The sequence below is a fragment of the Mustela nivalis genome (assembly GCF_964662115.1).
Source record: "Mustela nivalis genome assembly, chromosome: 2".
NCBI classification, from domain to species: Eukaryota; Metazoa; Chordata; class Mammalia; order Carnivora; family Mustelidae; genus Mustela; species Mustela nivalis.
Genome location: NC_139021.1, coordinates 37370597 through 37395490, shown reverse-complemented (window position 1 = coordinate 37395490; position 24894 = coordinate 37370597). Strand labels below are relative to the sequence as shown.

The following is a 24894-nucleotide window of genomic DNA, read 5'->3' as shown; positions in this document are numbered from 1 at the left end:
ATCCAACATTCTAAAGCCAGACCTCCTGTTTATTAGGCAATGTGGTCTAGTGGAAAAAGCAAAGATTTTGGAGACAGATGCTGGCATTGACTAGGTTTTTGACCTCATTTAATCTCTCCTGTCCTTTCCTTTCTGAGAACAAGACTACATCTTGTTATGAAGGTTTGAGATAATGTTATCAAAAGTGCATGGCTTAGTAGATGCTCAAAAACTGGTTGATACTAGTTTTACTGTTGTTAACCATGATTACCTGCATATAAGGAGAGAGATTAGCCTTTATGGTTAATGATGGCAATTTTTTTGTTTGAGCTAACAGTATTCAATGAAACGTTTATTTACTACCAATTTTATCTAACATCCCAGAAAATACTGTGGGGAAACAATATGGATAAACTCCAAGTTTCTGCTCCCAGGGAAACTTAAAATCCAATAATAAGTCACATAATTATAATAGAGTTTGAAAGCAGTTTGGTTTGTTGAAAGAAAGGGCTCAAATAAGGCAATAACACAAGATGAGGTCATGTCAGCTGGGGCACAATGCAGGTCCTGAATGCCAAGAGGCGGAGTTCATTCCTAACTGGGTAGGCAAAGTTCTGCAGGTAGACGAGCGACCCCAAAATTCAGAATCTTAAAGAGCTAAATCAAGTGGGGGGGAAAAAAAAAGGTGGCAGGAAGTCTGGCTACTGATAAGATCCAGTATGAGAAGAGCATGGCCTTTAAGTTGTTTTTCCAAGACTGGTAGAAGAATTGAGCTGGTCATTTGCTTTCTCTCTGGGGGTCTTTTCATGACTCAGGAAGTGGCTGGTTAAGGTTTGAGTATTCTTTGTGGACATGGAACAGGGAGAAATTGGCCGATTCTCTGGAAGACAAGCTACCAATCCCCAGAGTAGCCAACTAAGGTATACAACTCGAGTCTACATCTCATCAAATTACTCAAAAAGCAAAGAAGAGTGGTTCTCTCTTTAGACCCCTGATTCTTGGGCTTTGGGACCAAAAAAGTAGCTTGTACTCCAAAATAGCATTTTGATGAAATACCCAATTAAATGCCTATGCCTGATAATGATTTAGTAATGCAATGTAACTCCAATTATTTTTTTAAAGGATGCTCTATTTAGAGTGTTGTATCATTACTATTTTCAGGATTTAATCATTAATCTTTAACATACAGGATAGGAAACCAAAATAGCATTCCCATTGAAAGCTAATGTGTCAGTAATTTGAAAAGATTTCCTGCAACTAAGTTAAAAACATCTTATTAATGTATTATATAATTTCCGCTAGAGAAGCTACATATCCTTCAGTGAGTAGAGAGTGATTTTTAAACCTTGGGGATGTGATTCAGTAAATAAGGAAAGGAAAGAAATGCAAAAGCATGTAAGTGATACATGTTAGGTTGTTTAGCATGGTGTCCGACAAATAGAAGTGTCCCAAATAATAGATTATTATTTTGAAATCCATTTAGATAAAAACATTTCCTTCTCCAATGTATATTGGCCAAATGAGCTCATCTTCTGAACATAAAAATATTATTGCTAAAATAAGCTAAGCTGTATTCTAAGTCTGTAGAAATGAGTCATCTAAATCAAAGAAAAAAACTTTCTTTCTATAGGACAACATATACAATGATGCTGGCTTTTCAGCAAGACAGAATCCTCACTCATTAGCTACAATTACATTTACAATTCTGCATTTATGAAAGGACGGGGGTGTGCAGAAAGTACACTTACCTATTTTTGGAATGTTCTCCGAAGCCAAGGTTAAGATAATAAGAGGCTTCTTCTTAAACTCATTAAAATAACTAGAAAACTCTTTTCCTCGGCATCATGACTAATCAAGGCTTACCTAGACTTGAAGCATTCTTTCATGGCTTTTGGTTTTTCAGAACTCACCATAAGTTCCTTTTTATTTGGTTGGTGGGGGGAAGGGACTGAGAAGACTGGAAGAATTTTGGAACAGATCATCCTAAAATATTCTGGAGCTTCCTGAGGCTCTAAAATGAAAATATGCTCACTGTTCTTAATTCTCTTAAATATATATGTGTGTGTGTGTGTATCAAGAATAAAAATAACAACAGGGTATAAAATCTATACATACATATTACAATGTGATTGGAACACTCTGTGTTTACTATTAAAAGGAGGATTCTTGTTGAGACTGAATTAGTAAGAGTGGTTAACAGGCCTCATTGAATTAATTTGCATAAATTTTCTAATTTAGCAAACTGGAGAAAAATCATCTTCATAGGTTTCTTGACATTTCATGTAGGTGGTTTTACTTGGATGATAGCAAGACAGCCATTTGATTCCATCAAATCAGGCAAGGTGTTAGACAGGTTACTGAAAAGAAAAACACTTAAGAAAGGGGAAAAAAGGGGTCGGGTGATTGCGTTGACTGACTCAGTCAGCTGTGCCAAGTAGACTGCGTAAGGATGCAGCTGAAGCATATATTGTAAGTTAAGTCTTCATTGTTAACGATCTTTAGAAACTTTCCAATACTCACTGCTGCTTTAACAATTTTTTTTAAAAGATTTTATTTATGTATTTGACAGAGATCACAAGTAGGCAGAGAGGTAGGCGCAGAGAGGGAGAAGGAGGCTTCCTGCTGAGCAGAGAGCCCAATGCGGGGCTCGATCCCAGGACTCCGGGATCATGACCTGAGCAGAGGCTTTAACCCACTGAGCCACCTAGGCACCCCCTTGCTTTAACAATCTTGTAATTCCTATCCAACTACACAATTTACTATTTGTAAGGACTCAACAGAGCAGAGGGAAGTATTACTCCAAGGCAGGCCTGGGATGCAACTGTCATTTTAAAATGGAACTGAAGCTTTCCAGAGACCTCCACCTTCCCTGGCGGTCCTTGTGAACCTGCTGGCATCTTTCTTCTCTTGCTGCCCACCGGGTGCGCAGTAAGGTTGCATTTCCTCACTCCCTTGAAATTAGGGTGGTCATGTGAGTAGCTCCGACTACTGGCTGTGGCCCCCTGACAGGTGTCACAGTAGGCTGGAGCTCATGTGAGACTCGTTGGCACTCCTCCCCTTGCTGTGGTGACCACCAGTGTTGCACATGGTGACAGTCCTGTGAGTGGGTAGGGAGGCAGGGTGGCTCCCAGTCGTGGGGTGGGATGGGCGTATCCCCAGGGAGAAATCACCTATCACCTGTGTTACTCTAAGCCACTGACGTTCACTTTTGTAATCCCGGCACTGGCCAGCCTGTCCTAACATACCTTCGTGCCAGAAAAAGAATCCAGGTGGTGAGTTTTTTAAAAAAGACATAGAGATGAGATGTGCTGGGTGGCACAGTAAAATTTATTTGTCTTTATGATTTACACATAGTAATTAAACACACAAAAGAACAAACACTGTCAATATGGCCATATGTGTGCGGCTTAGGAAATGACTGGTCCCAGTTCAATCACACAAACGTTCATTCAGCTTAGAAATGAGCTTCTTTTTAATGGTTTTACTCTTTTTTTTTTTTTTTTTCAGTCCCCAAGGCTTACACAGTTCAGTACAAATGTTTTTGCTATTTTGTTACTGTCAGGCACATGATGTTTACCCATTCCCAGGAAATCAATGAAATCAACACAAAAGTCCTGTGACGATTGAGCACATTTTCACAGAAATAAATTTGATGAGCTTATTACAGTTTGATACAGTTCAGCTATCAGACCTATCCATGCAACACGAAACAATATTAACAAATTACATTTGTCTTAAAGATTTATTTCTTTTAAAATATTTACCGCACATTTTTGGTGCAAAGGTTCCATTGATTTCTTTGGTTTCAAACATTATAGCTCTGTGTGACCTAAATATATATATAGTTCTATTTGTACCAAACATCAATAAAAACATTAAACAAAATTTCCAAAGGTAAAAATGGAATTATTGTTTCAGTATAAAAAAATATCTGGCCCATTTGGGTGCTATTGCTATTATTGCTTTGTTTCTACTGGAAAACTATCCTGGAAATCAAGGAATGTATCCCATAGCTCCCTGCTAAAAGTATAATTTGGCTGTACATTATCATCTATTAATACGCCCCTCCCTTCACCAAAGCTATCCTGATCTTGTCCTTAAAAACAAAACAAAGTAAAACAGCATAAATAAATAAGCTTACCTGGGGATACAATAAATAAGCTACTAGAAATAAGAATAAAGAATATTGTAACATAAAGCCCTTCAGTGCTGTACAATTAAACAATAGCTTCAGATTTCCAAGGTCTCTAAACACAGCGTTTGTCGTAGGACACACTTAGCGCTGGTACGCAGCTGACAGATCTAAGAGGAATACATGTCTGTTGTTTTCATTATTTAAAAATGAAAACATAGTGGCTACAGTTGTAAATTCTGCCTTTTGGGAATTGACTAGGTAAGTACCATCATCAGTTCTGGACTGCTGCCTAGCTGTAGAGCACAAATCTTAGGGATTAAAAAAACAACAACAATAATAATATTCCTTCAATTCTTAGTGGTTTCTTGGTCTCCAGAATAGTTAAAGAAACAAACAGAGAAGAAGTGAGACTCAAAAGTTTTGCTGCCTTCTTTTCTTTGCATCCATTGCATCCAGAATGGGTTGTCTCTTCGCAGTGTATCTTTGACGAAGCTCTTCTATCTCTCGTTCCATCATGGGGTCTAGTGCTTTTAACCGCATCTGTAGTTCTTCTAAACTTAGATTTTTTAACTAGAAACAGGAAAAAAAAATGAAGACATCAACATAATAAAGTGATCGACAATAGCTTAAAATCTAACCGGCTTTAGTATGAATATTTCAGCAAACTCTTTACATCATCTCTGAAATGCAGTTCCACAATTAAAACAGGAATTCCTTCCCTGAAGAACCAAGAAGCCACAACACCTTATAAGAACCTTGAGTTATCTTGCAACAAAAGCAATGAAAACAAAACAAAACAAAACCCAACTCTGCTTTTAGGAAAGCGCAAATGAAAAAAATAAGCTGATGAAAAGTTTTTTTTTTCTTTTTTTAAAGAAAGACAGAAAGACCAATCCATCAGCGCCAACACACAGACGTTCAGGATATGTTCCGGATATATTTCACTCTAATCTCTCACATCTTTGCCAGCTCTGGGGTACCACCATAATTGTGAATACTTGCAGAGTCACCCAAGAATGTGATGAGATTGAATCAGGTTAAATTAACCATTCTAACCCGCATTTTGCCAAATGCTTAAATTTGAAGTACGTGGGTTAATCAGAAAATTAAATGATCTAGAATACTTCTGTCTCAAACATTTTGATACCTTAAGGTTCTGAACTTGTGATTCAAAATATCCCAAGCCTGATGTAAACAGTGCTCTATAAATTCTGACATGGGCTTGGCCAGTTGGAAGATAAACTGCCTATCAAATTTTCACCATATACATTATAGTTTGATAATAGTGATAAGATCTGACTAAATGATATATAGTTTGACCATAATGATTTAGTTCAGTTCTGCTGCCTTCTGGAAACCTTCACCGGTTTTCTGTGAGGGAAGCCTCTCAGATACGGGGGATGAGAGCCATTCCACCTAATGGGATCTCTGGCATCCTGAGCTTTACCATAATTATTCATATGTCACAATAGCAAGATATGGATTATCTCTCTAGAAACATATTTTAGGATGCCCTGAAATATATAAGCTAATACTTGGGCTTTTATCTATTAATATTAAAAAAAAATCTAAAACTCGGTCTTCTTCAGATACTATTAAATCAATGGCAGCAGGTGGGTTGTTTAAAAACACGTAAAACCAGTGATTTGCAGAATGTTATTACATACTCAGCATCTTGGTAAGTACTGTAAGAAGAGCTAAGAAGCCCACTGAGCTCCCTGCCCTAAGAAACTCCCAAAGTGTCAGAAGGGTAAGATCGGGAACTAGAAACACTGAGGGACAGCCACAAGCCCCTACCACAGGCACTACGGATTACAACGAGAGGTTTTCAAACCCACCGAGAAGCTTCTCACAGGCACATTCATGGGTACACTTTGCTGAGGAGAGCAGCCACCATTTTTTGGTGTTTTTTAAAAAAACAGATTCCCAACCAAAAAAAGAGAAGCCTCACTATAAATTCAATGGAGAGAAGATTTCCTTTAAGGAGCAGGCACCGTGTTGGTCTGTGCAAAGGGGGGTATCTCAGAGCAATAAGCAAGGCCCTGGGGAGGAAGCACCACCATTCTGAGGAAGCAGTAAGGTCAGTGCAGATCCAGGGGCTGGTGGGGTTCCTAGCTGGGCAGAGCAGGGTTTGGAATGCAGGGAGTCATAATCTGCTCCAGAGCAGGAAAATTCTATGAGAAGAATTCAGGCTTGATTTTAGTATGATAAAACTTGCAGCTTCTTTTTTGTTTTAATAAGGGAACTTCCGTTATTTTATGAGCCAAACCAGAAAATGCTCTCATTACTTTAGAGTCAACATGTCGATTTTAATAGTACTCCAAAATAGTACTTTTCGGGTTGATTCTCCATTTTACTCAACTTAGCTGGCCTTCAGTCACTCTTGGTTCTAAAAATCAAATCCATTCTCAATTGAAAAAGATCTGTCACGACTGAGGATACTGAAAAGAACGAGTCCCAGACTCTGAAGGAAATTCAAAAGAGGATTTCCAAAAATACAGGCCGGACAGTGTCACGGGAAGGAGGATGTGGGCTCCCAGGATGGGACTCTGAAAGTGAGCACCACTTGCTTTGGTGGACGAGAAGTTCTGGTGTGTATATATGTAAACTATGCCCTATCATGGACAGGAGCTAGCTTAGGATAGCGTACCATTATACGCGTTACATATATACACAATGCACTGTGTTCTATTTTCTTCATTAATTTTAATCCAAGTATTAATCATATATCTATTATGTGGTCAAATCTGTTCAAATCACTGGAGGATAAAGAATAAGCCAACAAGGGGCCTTGGAACTTTCTGAACTGTATGAACACGTGACAGTGAGATGAAGGGCCAATACAGAAAACACATGGCTATGTTTCCCCAAGAAAGACACGCCTGAGTGCTGTCTGCATAAGTTCCAGTTTCACTTTGTCTTTTTTTTTCAGCCCACGCTAATCTTCCCATCTCTGAACTTCTATATGGCATTTATAATTTAAACAACACAATTTAGCATTTGATTGATTCTAGAGCCATTTATTATTTCATAATTGATTTTTATGCAAGAGTTTCATGTCTCCATGCCAGATAGTCCAAAAATTATTTAAACTTTAGAGACTGTACACACACTTAGAAACTATAAAACAGTGGGGCGCCTGGGTGGCTAAGTGGGTTAAGCCTCTGCCTTTGGCTGAGGTCATGATCTCAGGGTCCTGGGATCGAGCCCCACATCGGGCTCTCTGCTTCCTCCCTCTCTCTCTGCTTGCCTCTCTGCCTACTTGTAATCTCTGTCTGTCAAATAAATAAATAAAATCTTAAAAAAAAAAAGGAACTATGAAACAGAATTGTAGCACTAAATATCATGGCGTGAGGGTGGGTAAACAGAAATACAGAAAAACATGACTCAAAGCAATGGGTTACTCTAAGATTAGGAGAAATCACATAACAAAGCAAACAATTTTTGCATTAAGATATTCCTGTAAATATCGTATGCTACTTTACTGGGGCAAATTACCAACAGTTTATAAATATTATATTACAGTAGTGGACTGAATTCAGAGAAAGAAGCTACTCAGAAGACAAGTTTCCCTCTTCTAATAGACTTTTATATTTTCAATATGTAAAATTTGTGACAAACAGGTCTGTGATGTTGGAGAACCGTTACCTGGCATTGTTAGGGAATTAGGCATTTCACATAAGTAAATTCGTGAAGTATCTAAATCTTAGTTTTTTAAGTGATTAAAAACTTCATTTCATCCATTTTGAAAAGAAAATCCTTATAAAGTACTTTACAAATATGTTGCCTTCTAAGCAGAGGACCCAGGACCTAAAGCAACCTTCCTTTGATGATAAATCACCATTATTAGTTTCTATCACTAATCTGTGCTGTGTGCTAATTTTCTCTCTCCTTTTTGGCTTTTTATCTTCATTTGAGAGAAAGCTGTCAGCTCCTTTTCATGGCCTTCATTAGACATATGTCATTCTCCCTTTACTGCAAACTTGTTTGCCTGCTGGGAACTAGAAAAGCAATTAATCTTATAAGGCATTACACTATATAAGAATAAATACATTAATGAAAGCTTCAGACTGTTTCAGAAAAGACAGAACATGATTTTAGTGCTAAAGCTTGTAATACTTGTTTTTTTGTTTTTAATATGATTTCAGATTTGTGGCTCTATAAGATCAAGGTTACAGGAAATTGGACACCTATATAACAAACATATATAGTTATGTTTTCAGGTGGCCTGTCCGAGAACTCCAGAACACTCACTTATTAAAATATTTATTCTTTTTTCTGGACCAAGCAGTGCGGATTCAGAGATAAACAAACACTCTACTGCCCACAAGGACTTTGCAATCTAGCTGGAAAGAGGTCCATGCACAGCTAATGCACCATAGGATGGGGACGCTGAGAAGATGGGCAATAGGACAGGGGACAGTGGAAGCAGCATGAGTAGAAAGGTGTAAGGTGCGCAAATGTCTGGCATCCTCGGAGACCGCAGGTGGCCACGGGGATGTGAGGCGCACCAGGAAAAGAGACAGGAAGGAGAGCAGAGATCAGACTGCTAAGGGCCTTAGGCACGTTGCTACAGACTTTCTGTAGCCAAGAAAGAAATGCTAGACAGTCTTGAATATAACTGGTGACAAAACCATATGTGAGATAGAAAAATATATCCAACACCAGGTATAGAAAATGGATTAGCATGGGGGGGAAATGGAGGCAGGAAGGCCTGTGAGCAGGTCACTGCAACTGTCTAGAGAGAGGGCGAGGACTGGACCAGGAAAAAGGAAGTGGAGACTGAGAAGAAGGGAGGGATCTGAGAGAGCTGGAAGTAGAACTGATAGGGCTTTCTTTGTTGACTGATTGAGAAAAATCAGGAAGAAGGAAGGGCTAGGGTGATTCTGGCTTCAAGGTACGGTGATGAGGTAGAGATTGTTCTCATTAATAAGATAGGGGAGTAAATCAAATTGAGTTTTAGTCTTGTTGAGTTTGAGAGATAAAGCGTCAAGGTGGGGACATCAGATATGGATTATAATTTGGAGTTTTGAAGCTCAGGAAAGAGAATAAAGGTACATATTTGGGGAATCATCAGCATTTAGGCTGTAACTGAAGCCCTTGATGAGGGTAAGATTATGAAGGTTTTCTCCTTGATCTTATGATCTAACTATGGTATCCAATAGAAAATCATCCCCAAATGTTAGCTTTTGTGATCAGAGGCTCTTCTCTTTTTGTTAACAGAAGAGGAATGCCAGCAGATTTCTAAATAACTAGATTATGGTAGCACCTAGACCAAAAAAAAAAAAAAAAAAAAAAGTGAGGTTAACTGGTAGAACTTTCCACTTTTTATACAGTGGGTATGATTTATAGACATGATTTTCTGGCTGGGTTTTGACTCATGATTAAGCCCTAATAACATATATTTAGCACTCTGTATTTCTGTAGCTATTGAGCCTCCCACAGATATGAAAATGATTTGGGGAGGAAAATGTGGGCAGAAGCAGCTTTTCCAATCTCTTGGGAGAGCAGAACTGCTCAATGGCTTAGTAGTAGACAGGGTCGCAAACCAGATAACATTTTATGGACACACACAATGATAAAAATGGCCCTATAATATTAAATAATGCCACTATCACCCTTATAAAATACTAATCAAAATTAAAACAATTTAGGGGGCTAATGAGGATAATATTAGAAGGAAAAGTTAAGCTTCCTGAATTATTACCAATATCATCGTGACAAAAGTTTCATTCACTAAAATTAGGTTCTTGAAAATCTTCATAAAAAGGGAGGGAAATCACTTCAGAATTTTTACGTGTATGGATCAACAGAGCTTGTGGTAAATTAAATTGAATTTATATCTTTTTAAATATAGGGAAGTAATGTTACTTATGAACCATCTTTCTACAATACAAGGAACATGAAGTAGCTACATTACCAAAGCCATCTGCCAGATGACTAAGTCCAAAATAAATGCAGAGTAAACCAGAGTTAGAATATCAAGTCTGGGTCTCCATTTGTCAGTTGAGAGTTCCAGAAGTGAAGTCAGTAAAGAGAATTTTAGGATATGCATACGTTGTGGTTTTTACTGTATGTGAACAAATGTGCAAAAATGAATAATCCATCCAGAAATGGCTTTTAAGATGCTCTAGGCTAATTCTATTTAATGAAATTTGGTTTTGAATTTAATGATAACACAGAACTCGTACAACTAACAAAGGTTGTTAAATTTTCAGGTCTTAACATTCTGAAAGAATACTGTAGAGTCTGACAATTCTTTGAGACGTCAAGGATGTGGGACCTGATTAAGTGACTCAATGAGCTGAGGCGCAGGAAGAGGAAGGGTTTGAAAGAAAAGACAGAACTTCTTCAAATACACAGTCACAGAAATGGAGAGGAGCATCCGAACAATATGGTTTTACGACCTGAGGCAATGTTTTTCTATTCACAAGAAGTTTTGCTTTTCTTGGACATTTGAAATGACAAATACCAGGGGGCAAGGCATCCTAAGGGCACAGAATAAAATCAATTTCCATAAAAAGAGTTTAAACTGAGGTCAGGTAAATTGAATCACAGGGGCCTCAGAGAAACACACTGGTATCTGGGATTATTAAACATCACCACATACTAGCCAGGTGTTGTTTAACAGGAGCAGAAACTACAAGGCTGGATTATGAGGTAAACCTCACTGAATCTTACTGCAAAAGCAAACCTCAGAGAGGATCTACTCCGGCTTTCTTGTTTTGGCTGAGAAAATGGGAGCCAGGTTGCTCAAAATTACACTCCTGGTTGATGGCAGAGATACGATGCGACCTGACCTCGATTGAGATCAATGCATTTTTTTCATCATACCAAGTTTAATATTTTTAATCTAGCACTCCCAGAGTGTTCTAAATGTTGAGTCATCATGAATAGTGAGGGTGTGCTGCTAAGAAATTTCTAGGGTCTTCAACCCGAGCTGTAAGGAAAAATGGTTTTTAAATATTCAGCTATGAAGGCCACAGTGGAGGGAAAATCCTACAGATGACATTTTTAGAGAGTAGTCTTTTAGAATGAAATAAACTGCAGAAATTTAGCCAGAGGTAGAATTACCATCCTCTTTATGTTTCAGGACCGTTGGTAGACTAGGATTTCCCCACTCTTATAAAAAGTTTGTTTAAAACAGTGAAAGCCTTTAAATAAAAACCTCAACTTTTAAACAAAAATAATTAGATAGATGAGTAGATGGATGAATTGTTTGTAAGTTAAATGAAAAAGTCAAAACTACTTTTCAGTAGAAGTCAACATTTGTTTGAAACTTGGTATAGTTTGGTACATAAGCAACAGTTTGAATGTGCAGCCCATTTTATTAATAATTGTCCTGGATTATCACATTTCATCCAGGAGTAAGAAGATTATAGGTCAATATCCAAAAAAATTTATATCTCTCAGTATTCCTTAAAAAGAAAAAAGAAAACCCAAATAAAAGAGATACAAATTAATAACTCACTTACTAGCTCTTGGACAAAATAGCAGCATAAACAACTCAGTGACATGAGAAGATGGAAAATAAGACTAAAATGTTATAAACTGATAATTTTGACAGGTCATACTTTTAGCCATTAGAATTATTTCCGAACCCTGTGACAAGTATTGAAAAACTGCTAATTACTGATCAGGAAGAGTTGCCACTAACATTAGAACTTTCTGAAAGTTTATATATCCAATCTATTATAAAAACCCAAAATATCACATTTAAGCGATAAAAGCAAATTACTTTCTAAAATAACATTGTCTTAAAAGCTCTTGGAAGAAAATACTTAGATTTTCACATTATTTTTTGTCAAAAGTAGTCCTAACTACACGAGACTTTTTAAAAAGTCTTACTCTCAAAAAGTAGCAGAAACAAGATTATGAAGTTTTTAAATGCATAAATGTGATAACATTTAAGACTGAATGGGTCCACGAGTGGCTGGTATAATCAGTCTGTCAAAATAAACCAGACACCATCACAATGAAGAAAGTGGTCTGATATGTTAAAGTTAACACATTTAGTCAAAGAGTCAATCAAGAAAATCCTGTACAAGGTTTGCTGTGTTTACTGGGAAAACAAACTCTTCCTAGCAACTGTTTAAATAAATCTCACAGATGCTGCAGACCTTATTAGTGGCTTGTGATTAAAAAAATATGGATTGTTAATACTGTATCCTGACTCATCTATTTTCCCATCTGCTAGCAATTCTAACAATATGAACTATCAACAGAATGGCTAACAACAATAATTTTCTATGGCAATTTTGATGCTGAATTGCCTATAGCATTTTGTAAGATTTACCAGTGCGTGCCTCAGACTGTTTTGAGTTGTTTGTGGCCTGGAGCAACATACTCCTTTTCCCCCTAATATTTCATTTGAGCTCACATTTTTACTATGTTGAACAAAATCTGGTTTGGTTTTACAAAACACTGTTCTTGGAGGTTGCCACACTCATTTTGCTAACAATGGGAGTGGGAAACGCACCAAGGTTAGTACTAGCAAAAAATCCAGTCAAGTTCACTGATGAGTTTAGATATATATATATATATAAACAGGTAGGGGGCCTTCTTCCATAAGACTGAACAACAAGGATAACAGATAGGACACTTAAAAGTTAAAAACAGTTAAAATACCAATATATTAAGCCATCTCCTGATTTAGTTTCTGGGCTGAAAAGAAGACAATAAAAGAACTCTCAAGTCAATCCAAACTAGTATGAAGTCGTTTAAAGAAAACCATACATACAGATTTAAAATATACATTTACAAAAACAATGAAGATGGTGGTAATTTCAGATACTTGACACACTATAGACTAAAAATGGAATTCTTCACTGTAAATCCCTTGTAAAATATGCCCTTAAAAGCTGCATTAATACTAATCTACTGGCAGGGCCTTCTTCCCAAAATAGATGCTATTTACCTACCTGGATGGTGGATTACACGCAAGGTTATTTGAGCTGAGCGGCCCCTGTCTTTTGCTGATTGACTAAATGACCGTAAATATTCTGGGACTCTAACTAGAAACTGCCATGAAGCATCTGTTTAACCTCGGAGCATCTAGAGTAAATTTAAGACATTTTGATTTTCTTTGCGTTCTCAAAGAAAAGGGAAAAAACCATTTCTTGTGGATATCAGCGGAGGAGAAGGGAAAAATGCCAACTACTGATCATGTACAATGTGTCACACAGTGTCCTAGGTCCTGGGCGTTAAGTCATTTAATCCTAGCAATTACCTTATGGGGTAGATATTACCAACCCTGTTTTATAGGTCAGGATGCCCAGAGAGACCAAGTGATCCACGCGAGGTCACACAGCTAGACGTGTTCATGCAGGTCCTCACAGACCACATCGAACCCACTGATATAAATTGGGACTGAAGCCTACCAAGAGCTGTTTCTTAGGTCTTCCAAGAACTAAAAGCACTTCAACATCCAGATAGCACATAAAACAGTTCCTAACAGATTGTTTATAGATTAAAAATAGGGACACACTGCTTTTAAAAACACTATCTTTCCTCCCAGTGGAGTATTTATAAGTTATTAATGTATTTTAGCTACAATTGGTCTTACAAAACAAGCACCTATATGTTTAAGCATTTAATTTAATCAGCTCTCTAGCAAAACAAACACATTTCTACATAGCGATTTGGGACAGGTGCTATAATTTAATCAATAAGAGATAAGCCGTGACAAAACCAACAAGACATGTCCCCTCACCCCTCCTTCCCAGCCCTGTTGCCTCAAAGGCAAGAATTGGCTTGTGCCCATTCAGACTGTCCCATAGTTGTTTTGGTGTCGTGTTAGGCTTGCATCTAGCCATGAGCTATGGGCTGAGGAGCATTTCCACCATGACCCTGACCTGGGGAAATCTGATCCATCCATATGGGAAAAGGAATGATGAAATTTTAGTTGCATTCCTCAACAGCAATCAAACACCCATTCCCTTTATGCTTTTCAGTTTCTAGTAGTAGTTCTGCCTGCTAAAAATATCAGGAAAAAGTTAATTCATGCATAGCTCTGCTACATTGTAAGCAGCTCTAAAATTCTAGGCCCAACACAACAAGATCTGAGTAACTCAAAAACCAAACTACTAATTAAATCTTTCTAGATCTATTAGGGGAAGATGAGTCTTCGCTCAATGATTCTGATAAATACTTGGAATATTTTAAAACATTGATAAAGCTATAAATGAGATGAACAAGTTAAGTGATTAACTTTGTTTATATACTCTGTTTCTTTAAAAATGAACTAAATGACTAGTTATGGAACATAATAATAAACATTTGAAAGACAGTTCCTAAAATATATCTGTAACTAGCTTATTGGGCAGTCACGTCTTTGTGTAACTATTATATAAACTTAAAAGAGTTTCATTTTTCTCCAGTCATACTCTTTCAGCTGTGCTATGCCAAATTTCCCTGACACATCCCTTAAGGAATCTTGGGCGGATCTCACTGATTTCTGGTCACTTTTAGTTAAAAGTCCAGACGAATAATAAACTTTGTCCCTTCCCTCGGTATGATCTTGCAGAGAGAAACCAAGAAAGTTGCAGTGGGAAGAGATGCTGTTTGCATCTAGTACCTTTTCCCCATCTCTTTTTAAGGTCCAGCTCCTCTGGTGCTGGGAGCTAGGAAGGAAACCAGGACCCTGTGATGGACATGGTTACTTGTCAGAGGCAGGAGGTTTCAGTCCTGCTCTGGTTTGCTGGATTACTTGTGGTCTGTGCAGAAGGGGTGTGTGTGTGGACTGCCTGATGTGGTGCTGGTGTTACTCTGGTGCTCACACCTCTTGGAGCGGGGGCAGCTCTCTGGATGGCATATTGTCTCCTCTGGCCTGGAAGTCCCCTTGACAGTATTATGACGTCTGTTCTCTAGACCCTGGGACCCAAGGGGAGAGGTTCCCTAGTCTCTTCCCTCCTAGCACACTCCACCATAGCCCTCGGTTACCCCGCAGGCCTTGGCTCTACCTGCTAAAGTCTCCTACCTACACAACTCTGGGAGAAAAACAGACATCATCTCTTTCTTTTTCTTTTTTTTCCAGACACCTTTTCCTTCTGTCTACCCCCAGACTCCCAGGCACTTGCTCACGAGCTCGGCTCTAGCGGCACAGTGCTAGGTTTGCAGGTTCAACCAGCTTGGCAAGCAGCTGGCTGGGAGAGTAGATGCCAGCCTCCCTTGCCTACATTTCCGTGACAGGCTTTCTGGAAGACATCCCGCCACACCCAACTTTACTCTAAGCAACAAGAGAGCTACCTTTTTCTTCCACTAGGCCACCAGATTATGAATTCCGTAAGGAAAGGAACTTTTGCCAAAAGCTAGCCAAGTGCCTAGAATATTCCCTGCAACAGGTACCTAATAAATATTTACTAACTGAAAGAAAGATGGTGGCATTCTTAGTAAACTCTGGAGAAAGGTGTCTGGTTTCAGTTGTTGGTGGCTCTCCTCAGAATATGGGATACTGCAGTCTCCTGCTAGGGCCTCCAGGGTTAATGTGTGGCAACAGGAAAAGTCCCTTTCAACATTGTGGCACAGAGCTGATAACTCTTAAAAAAAAGTGTGTAAGGTGATACCTCAATGTGGTTTTAATTTGAATCTCCAAAATTAGTAAGACAGGAAATAACATGTGTTGGAGGGGATGTGGAGAAAGGGGAACCCTCTTCCACTGTTGGTGGGAATGCAAGTTGGTGCAGCCTCTTTGGAGAACAGTGTGGAGATTCCTCAAGAAATTAAAAATAGAACTTCCCTATGACCCTGCCATTGCACTACTGGGTATTTACCCCAAAGATACAGATGTCGTGAAAAGAAGGGCCATCTGTACCCCAATGTTTATAGCAGCAATGGCCACGGTCGCCAAACTGTGGAAAGAACCAAGATGTCTTTCAACGGACGAATGGATAAGGAAGATGTGGTCCATATACACTATGGAGTATTATGCCTCCATCAGAAAGGATGAATACCCAACTTTTGTAGCAACATGGACGGGACTGGAAGAGATTATGCTGAGTGAAATAAGTCAAGCAGAGTCAATTATCATATGGTTTCACTTATTTGTGGAGCATAACAAATAGCATGGAGGACATGGGGAGATAGAGAGGAGAAGGGAGTTGGGGGAAATTGGAAGGGGAGGTGAACCATGAGAGACTATGGACTCTGAAAAACAATCTGAGGGTTTTGAAGGGGTGGGGGGTGGGAGGTCGGGGTACGAGGTGGTGGGTATTATAGAGGGCACGGATTGCATGGAGCACTGGGTGTGATGCAAAAATAATGAATACTGTTATGCTGAAAATAAAAAATAAATTTAAAAAAGTGTGAAATGTGTGTGTTATTAAGTGGGAGCACTTACAATTTAAGTAAAGAATAAAAAGTATCAGGGAAAATCAGGCTATTTTCCGGCGTATTTCATTCATTCCACTACCAGGCAGTCTCATGCTCCAAATTGCAGATTTTGACTAATTTTGTTCTAGAAAAATGGCTTCTGTCAAGAAAAAGTTCTTCAAAATGATAATAAATACCACAGTTTACTCTTTTGGCAAACGTGCATTGAACGAAGTGCTCTGGGAGGACAGATTTCTCACTAATACCACCAAGTATAACCATTTAGACAATTTTCTACTGTGGGAATATCATAATACTTATTCTGACGATTCAAATTATGACCATCTTTGTATTATAAAGATGCTACATTTGCTTTGCCAAATCTATAAAAAGTTTTAAAATGAAAGAGAGGTCAGCTGAAAACCAGAAATCATGAAACTCAGATTGCAGTAATTTTTTAAATAGTGAAGTAATACCTACAATGAGCAGGATTCCTAATACTTTTGTTTTGAGGCATCTGTATCTGTAGTTCTTTTAAAATACCACAGACTAGCAATCATGGTCTGATAGTTATTTATAAAACAGTATGAACTCAAACTACAGCAAAATGTTTTCAAAAAGAGAACAAAAATAAAATTTTTAAAAAAATATTTTATTTATTTATTTATTTGAGAGAGAGAGAACGCAAGAGTGGGGATGGAGAAGCAGACTCCGAAGTCTCGGGACCCCAGAAGTCATGACCTGAGCCAAAGGCAGATGCTTAACCAACTGAGCCACCCAGGCGCCCAGCAAAAATAAATTTGATCAAAGCTATTCATACTTACTTGCCACATGAGCCTGAGAAAACAAAAGCTCACCAAACAGGTAACATTTTATCATAATTATTCTTAGATAGGCCTGATCTGTGGCTGAACAGTATTTTAAATTTCCCAGACATTAACGGACAAATCTACAAATTCAATTAAAACCCCATGAAGATACTCAGGGATTTAAAAGAATAAAGGGTTAGCACCTGGGTGGCTCAAACAGTTAAGTATCTGATCTTGATTTCAGCTCAGGTCATGGTCTCAGGGTCATGGGATCAAGCCCCGCTTGGGGGCTCTGTGTTGAGTGTGGAGCCTGCTTAAGATTCTCTCTCTCTGCCCCTCCCCCACTTCCTTCTTCTCTTTAAAAAAAAAAAAAAAAAGGAAAAGTAAAAGCATAGAAGGGCTCCTATGGAATATTTTTAAAAATTCATATAATCAGTCTTATGCAAACTGAAAAGCAAAACCACTAACTGAATAAAACTGAAGCTGACAGCTTTTGCCCTTGTCCTTTCACAAAAAATTGTTTTAAATATGTTCATAAATGTTATTAATCTAAAAGAAAATAAAAATTAAGACGAAGTATACATAGAACTGGCAAATTTAACTTAAATATGTCTTATGGGGAGGCATCAACTTACAAATGTAAATGTTTCAAACTTTCAACCTTCTGGTTTAGGGAGAGGAAAAGTGTTTATAGGGTATGTCATCATCTTAGACAGACACCTAATATGCATAACTGAAAAGCAAGATGACCAAGTAATATGCCAGTGTCATTTGCAAACAAAATAGCTTAAGAGTAAAAATTTATTGCAAACTAACTTTTTTACACTTAGAGACTACAGTAAAATGAATTTTCCATGAAAGCTTTTCTTCTTCTTCTTCTTCTTTTTTTTTTTTTTGTCTGAGAAAGGCACCAAATTAGATTTTTAAAAATTGCTTTTGGTATCAACTAATTTAATAGAGAACATGGCATCAAACTTGTATTTGTAATACCACCTTGTAAAATGAGTGCATTCCCAAATGTTCCCAGAAATTTCCAGCACTGAGTTGGAACAAGCTAGCACCTCTTTCTGAGGCATAAGAGTTTTGGCAAGATCTTTCCTTGAGCCAAACACCTGCTTTCTGACTGCACTCACCACTAATGCGGACATGAAAGCAGAGGCAGAGAACCGAGATTGAGGGACTTCACAAAGGCTGGCTGATCTCACTCTGCATCTCCTGGGAAAGCCAGGAGATTGTGGTCACTAGTGGAAACTTGGGGATCAGAATGTGAGCTCTGGCTTGAATAATATACATTTACATGAGGTAGTTTTGCTAGTAAGTCTTAACATTTTCTTCTTCAGGATGAAATTTCAGCTCAGCCTTAAAAAGTTCAATTTTAATAAGGATAAAAGGAAAAATGCATCTTTAATTATGGATCAAATGAAAGACATACTGTTGGTTTACCTCCTATGGAAAAGTAACAAAAAAGTATATGGCTGTTAAATTCAATGTGCTCTTGAGGAACTTGCCAAAAGATGTTTTTAACAAGTGACTGGCATATGCTGTTATTCAAAGAGCAGTTAATCCACTGGATAATTATTCTGAAATTGTTTTTTTTTTAAGATTTTATTTATTTACGAGAAAGAGAAAAGAGAATGAGCAGTGGGAGAAACAGACTCCCTGGCTGAGTAGGAAGCTTGATATGGGGCTCGATCCCAGAACCCTGAGATTGTGACCTAAGCCAGAAGTCAGATGCATAACTAACTGAGCCACCCAGGCATCCCTGCCATTATTTTGTGTTAACATACAATATCATGTGACTTCCAATCCTTAATAAATGACCTAACAGACCTAAAGATGAGTACCTGGTACCAAGAGATGCCAGAATTCTCCAAAGCCTTTTCCCCCTCTCCCCCCCGCCAAGCATTCTTGTACAATATTGTGAGTGAAATTTCCTTGTCTTATTAGATTCAGAGTAGAGGTACGGTACCAGAAAGGATGAAGTCATTTTGAAAAATACTGTACACAAAGGAACTGCCTTCCCACTGACTTAACTATTGTAAGAACTGCAGTCTGGTCCATACAACACTGTCCGTTTCCGGGTTCCCATGACATCCAGCCCACTTTTAGTTGCGAACATCCATGTGAATGAACCTGTTCCTGCTATAGTTCTTTTAACCAAAGTGTATGATCTTGTGAGTCTCAAGAAGGCTCACCCCAGTCCTGGGGTGTCTGCCCTGCACATCTCTCCCACTCACCCAGTGGGATGAAACAGGTACTGACCCCTCCTCAGAGGTGTATACAAAGCCTCCTCTCACCCCTACTCACTCCACAGCTTTCTATTTTTTTCTTTTTGAAGATTTTATTTATTTATTTCACAGACAGAGATCACAAGTAGGCAGAGAGGCAGGCAGAGAGAGAGGAGGAAGCAGGGTCCCTGCTGAGCAGAGAGCCCGATGTGGGGCTCAATCCCAGGACATGGGATCATGACCTGAGCTGAAGGCAGAGGCTTTAACCCACTGAGCCACCCAGGCGCCTCACTCCACAGCTTTCTAAGTAGACTGCCCTCATTCGCTCAGCCCACCTGACAGTCACAAGAGCCGAATGTGCTGGACCAAGCTGTCCAACGAAAGGGGAGAGGCCACTCTCGCTAAAATCCCGAGGCACTTGCAGATTTTTGGTTAGCTAGCTCCTAGTTTTCTATGGTTTTTCAATCACCAGAAATTTTGCTTTTTATTGGCCTTTAATGAGTGTCATCCTGAATTATACCAACTACTAATAAAGAAGGCAGATCGCCTATTAGGTAAGTGTTGCTGGGTCAGCAGCAGTGCAAGTTTCCCCAGCCCCTGCCGAACCTCTGCTCTGAGTATAAAAAAGGCAGTGCTTACTGATTTTTAGGCAGTGGGTTTTTAACTATGCAGAGTGATCAAGTATTGAATAATTGGTAACTATTTTGTAAAAATCTCTTACATCCCACTAAGAAATTAACTTCTAGAATACCTGAAAGCAGCAAAAGTGTAAGCAATAGGATGGAATAAAATTAAATCCTCCTAAATCCACTGAGTTGTAACCAAAGCGATTTCTGAATGGGCAAACCTCTCCTGAAAGAGGCAGGGGGGATGTGAAAACTTGACCGGCTCAAAATGTGAACAGTTTTACAAAGGAGGGGAATAGGCTTCCAGCTCAATCCCTGGTTCCTGTGAAGGAAGACGGGCCACTCTCAGATCAGTGGTGACTGGAACTGAGAAAATAAGACATCACTGAGCTCCACAGATAAAATTAGTGGCAGCTCCTGAACCCCTCTCACAGGGGCAAGGGCTCAGCCTTTAAGGAAAGGCTAGGTCGCTGGCTATCCGGCACCCTCTAGTGGCCATTTGGCACCACAGGCTTTCAGCCTTTTTAGAGCAGAGCTATGCTTGCATTTATTTATTTATTTAGCATAGTATACAGTATTTTGAAATCTTTTTTGGTTAAAGAAAGAATCACTAATATCACTGCTGGGCTACAGACAGGTGGGAAATTACTTATTAGCTATAAATTTGGTACCCCCCCACAAAGTAAGCTATTATAATGATTCAAAGAGATTCTGGGTTCCTCCCAAGGTGTTTAAAATTTCATGGATGAAGCTACTCAAGTGAAAAGATCTGGTTAGTCCTTAGTTATTTAACATTTAATTCCTTGAAGGTACTATTTTACAGGAAATATTATTTTTTAACGAAATATTATTTTCTATATGGATTCATATTATTGTAAATTCCATCCACATAATAGCTAACTCATGGAGGCTAATCAGTGGAGTCCTTAGAACTGGCAGACACTATGTTGTTATCTCATTTAATAGGTAACTGCTCTCCAAAATAGTACTATTAGTAACACCTGAGTTTTCTGAGTTAAACTGTTCAGAGGCACTGGGAGTTTAAACTTACCAAAGACATTTAGCTACTAAGAGGTGTGGCTGGGATTTAAAGTCAAGACAGCCAAATTTCTGAGCTGGCACTTTTATTAAACATTACACTATGGACAGACGATATGCAGTTTACCAGCCGCAGTAATTTTCCCCCAAAAAAGAGATGGTTTCTTAGAGATTTTTAAGTTAGCTCTAGAGCAGCAGAGAGACACGCCAGTCACTGATGCTTAAACGGTAAGTGAAAGCCCCATGCCGACTGTGTTCATTTCTAGAACATTTCTTCCCGTGCGCTTCAGGTCAAAGGGGAGCAGGAGACCCTGAGATCTAATATTTTTCAGATCATAATATATTTTAAATTATTTTGCAGCTTACAACACATGTTTACAGACATTATATCGGATGGATCTCATAATAATTCTGCAAAATGGGATAGATAGTCTGGAAACAGGCATTATTCTTACTTTATAGGTAAGATTAATGAGGTTTAGAATGACTTAAGTGACTTCCTTAAGTAACACAATTTCCTCAAAATCTCAGATGTCTCAAATGATAGAATGTACAAGGAATTATGCTAAGTCTATAATCTTTATCCTCTATTACACTGCAAAACAAAAAATGAGAATTTTCATGATACACCAAAAAATATTTTACTTATGCCAGATTTGGTTTCACATTATTTCTGCTTTATTTCTACAATTAATAATTCAATAGCAATTACTATTGCTGAACAGAAGAAGGAAATAAAAATCAGAAAGTAAAAAGCCTTAGAGGAAAAATTAGCTATGGATCATAAAAATCCAAAATAAGTTGGAAGCAAAATGGCCCCCAAATTATGAGGTTAAGATGAACAATCATACAAAGTCCTTAGCATTTTAAAATTCTTTAGTTATAAAGTACCTTCAAAAATTTGTTACTGTTTTACAACCATGAGAGATTATTCTGAGGCATAACAGCCTGTACATGGCAGATAAAGAACATTTCAAAAGTATTATAAAAAGTAAGCTATTACTTTTGATTAAAAGAAAATAACTTGTGATTCCCATTACAAGTCAAAGCCCCCAATTTTTTCTGAATATAAAGCATTGCAGTTTAGAACATGCCTGCCCAGCCATCTTCCACACGCTCTATTTTAAGGGAGGCTTATACCTCCCTCTGATACAAGACCAGATTGCCCTGGTTTTAGAAGCTAACTATATGGTGTTCTTTCTTCTCTTGTGCACCGTCAAACTCTTTAAGTATCAAAACTGAAGCACTGTCCAAACATACCCTATCGCCAACAAAGCGAACCACTCCTCTACAGTTGCCATAGTTTTATTCTCTTTTCTCCTCTTGAAAATCAGACTTCTCAAATGGGTCTACTTTCTAAACTGGCAATCACACTTCAACTCACTCCACATTGCTTCTAACCCTGGTCATGCTCTCCAAACTGCTCGTTAGGTCACCAGATTCAAATGATTCTTCTCATAGTTTTTATCTTGTTTCATGCCCATCTCCCCATCCCCTCCCCCAACAAGCTGCACTTTATACTGTTGTCTACTTCCTCCTTCTCCTTCAGATCCTAGCATTTAGCAGGTGCCTAACAAAGGCTTGTTAAATAAGCTAGTGGACACAACTAAGCATAAACATATCCCCATCATAGTCTGAAAGCTCTCCCAGCCTTGTAAATATCTTCACAGGGTTTGCAGTTCATCTTGATTCTGTTTGGTTGTTGAGGCGGAATTTTGCCTTGGCCAGACTGAAAAGCTTGAATTCCTAAGAATCAGTGTGTAATTTTTCCAAAGAGCTGGTTATTACAGACAAAGAGTAGGTATTATTATTTTAGTAGTATCTGCTAATAGTAGATATTAACAAGGGATGATTCATTATCTGTGAAGCATTAATAATAAGAGCCATTTTATGTTTCAGAAACCACTGTGGAAGATTCTGTTTATCAATTTATCAGTGTTTATTATCACTATGGCACATTTAGAGATACACAGAACGATTCAGTATTAATCATTCAAGATGTTTCTGTGATGAAATTTCCTGAAATCAGAGTTCATCTGTATATCCACATTCAATGAGCTAAAGTGTCTTCATCAATGTATTAGCGCAATTCTCAAATTAGGAACCTCAATTCAAATTGCTGAAATCTTAATGTTGGGGAGAGGCCAGAGGTTGGTGGACTCTCAGGTTCCTGTGCCTGAAAGGCTTTTGCTTAAGATGTGAATATAAGCTTGGTCAGATGTACCACCGGAGTGGCCAGAAAAGGAGGCAGAATGTAGGACCCATATGCACAAGTAATAATGAGGGAAAAGACTCTCCTAGCAGAGATGGCCTATCTTTGATTTCCTCCAAAGCCTTTGTTTCTCAAGCACAGTGGAGACAGTTTTAGAGCTGACTGCAATAGGTTTTTTTTTTTTTTTTTTTTTTTTACCAGGTTGCTCTGAGGGCTGCCATGTTTTGGAAAGTTAGAAGAAAAAAAAAATCATAGTATCAGAAACATTAATCTACAATAAAATTAAATACTATTCATTGAAGAAAATACTCCATGAAATATTATAAAAATGAGGTCTGAGCAGAAAAAGTGTGCATCTGAAATACTTAAAAATAAAGATGAACAAATCTCTTAAGGTCTTTTAAAGCATCACCTGACAGCTATACTGTGATTAAAACTAAGCATCAAGCTGCCACCATGCCCCTGTGGGCTATAACTAAGGATCTTATAAACAGCAGATTTAACAATAATAATCCCCCCAAATCTGGAACAACGGCTCCCCTAGAATTTCTTGTTCTATGTGCCAATGATGTTAGCTCACCCCCAAGTGGCTGATTGAATTGTTATTTAATCATGACAGTTACTCATGACATATTGGTCATGATTAAATATGGTAGACAGAGTAGCATGACGTTCTAGTTTGTTTTAAAGTGAACTGTCAAGCACTACAAGCACCATCTACACCTTAGATACGTTTCAGGGCAAAGGAGATAAATCAGGCAGAGAAAACATCAGAACCTGACATGTGACATTTAATCCAATGTACTTGATATAGTTCAAAGTTTTCATTCAAATGACTGTGGGGGGGGGTGCTAGTTTACATGTTCCACATGTATGAAAGATAATAATGTCCTCAGTTTTTTCCAGATAATTTGTCAAAACCAATGGTTTGGCAGGAAGATAAGAATCATGCAGTGATTTTCTTGCAAATGTGAAGACTTAGGGGCACCTCAGTCCAGTGCAGAAAGCTTTGCTCTGCCACAAACTCCAACACGGGCAGACTTGGGATTATACTGGTTAGGTGATGAAAAGGCCAGGGTAATTTTGGGACCGATCAGAATTGTAAAGGGCACTGACATGAAGTTGCAGGAATAGAGTTATACTTTATATTCATCAGCAGTCTTAAATGACTATGGGTAAATGCTGGTTGTGTGGGTCCCTTGTAACTATGAGATTCATTCCAATAGAAAAGGGGGGAAAATTGATTCCAGGTGGGAACAATGTTGCTTCTTTTTTTTTGAAGTTGAGAACTGACAATCATGTTACTGGCAAACGAAACAGGCAAATACAGGAACAGATTTTAGAGTTGTAATTAAAAAAAAAAAAAACAACAACTTACCAAAAAAATCAACATGGTATTTTTAATGACATGGGCAAGTGATAATTATTCATAATTGATTTCATTTCAAAAATAACCATAGCCCAAACTATTTTTACAGTCAACCCCCAGATTTTCCAACTTCTTAAGACTTATAAATTATATCACTGTTGATGATTTCCTCTACCACCACATACATAT

At 38.2% G+C, this 24894-nt stretch overlaps 1 protein-coding gene across 2 annotated transcripts in view; it reads right to left on the bottom strand.

The window, feature by feature from the left end:
* Positions 1 to 3285: 3285 nt before the first annotated feature.
* Positions 3286 to 24894, bottom strand: part of STK3 (serine/threonine kinase 3) — a 231922-nt gene continuing 210313 nt past the window's right edge. For both annotated transcript variants that reach the window (XM_082722790.1, XM_082722789.1), the window contains one exon: positions 3286 to 4684. In XM_082722790.1, coding sequence (XP_082578916.1) covers positions 4526 to 4684 — 159 coding nt within the window. In that variant the 3' untranslated portion in view covers positions 3286 to 4525. The remainder of the gene's footprint in view (positions 4685 to 24894) is intronic.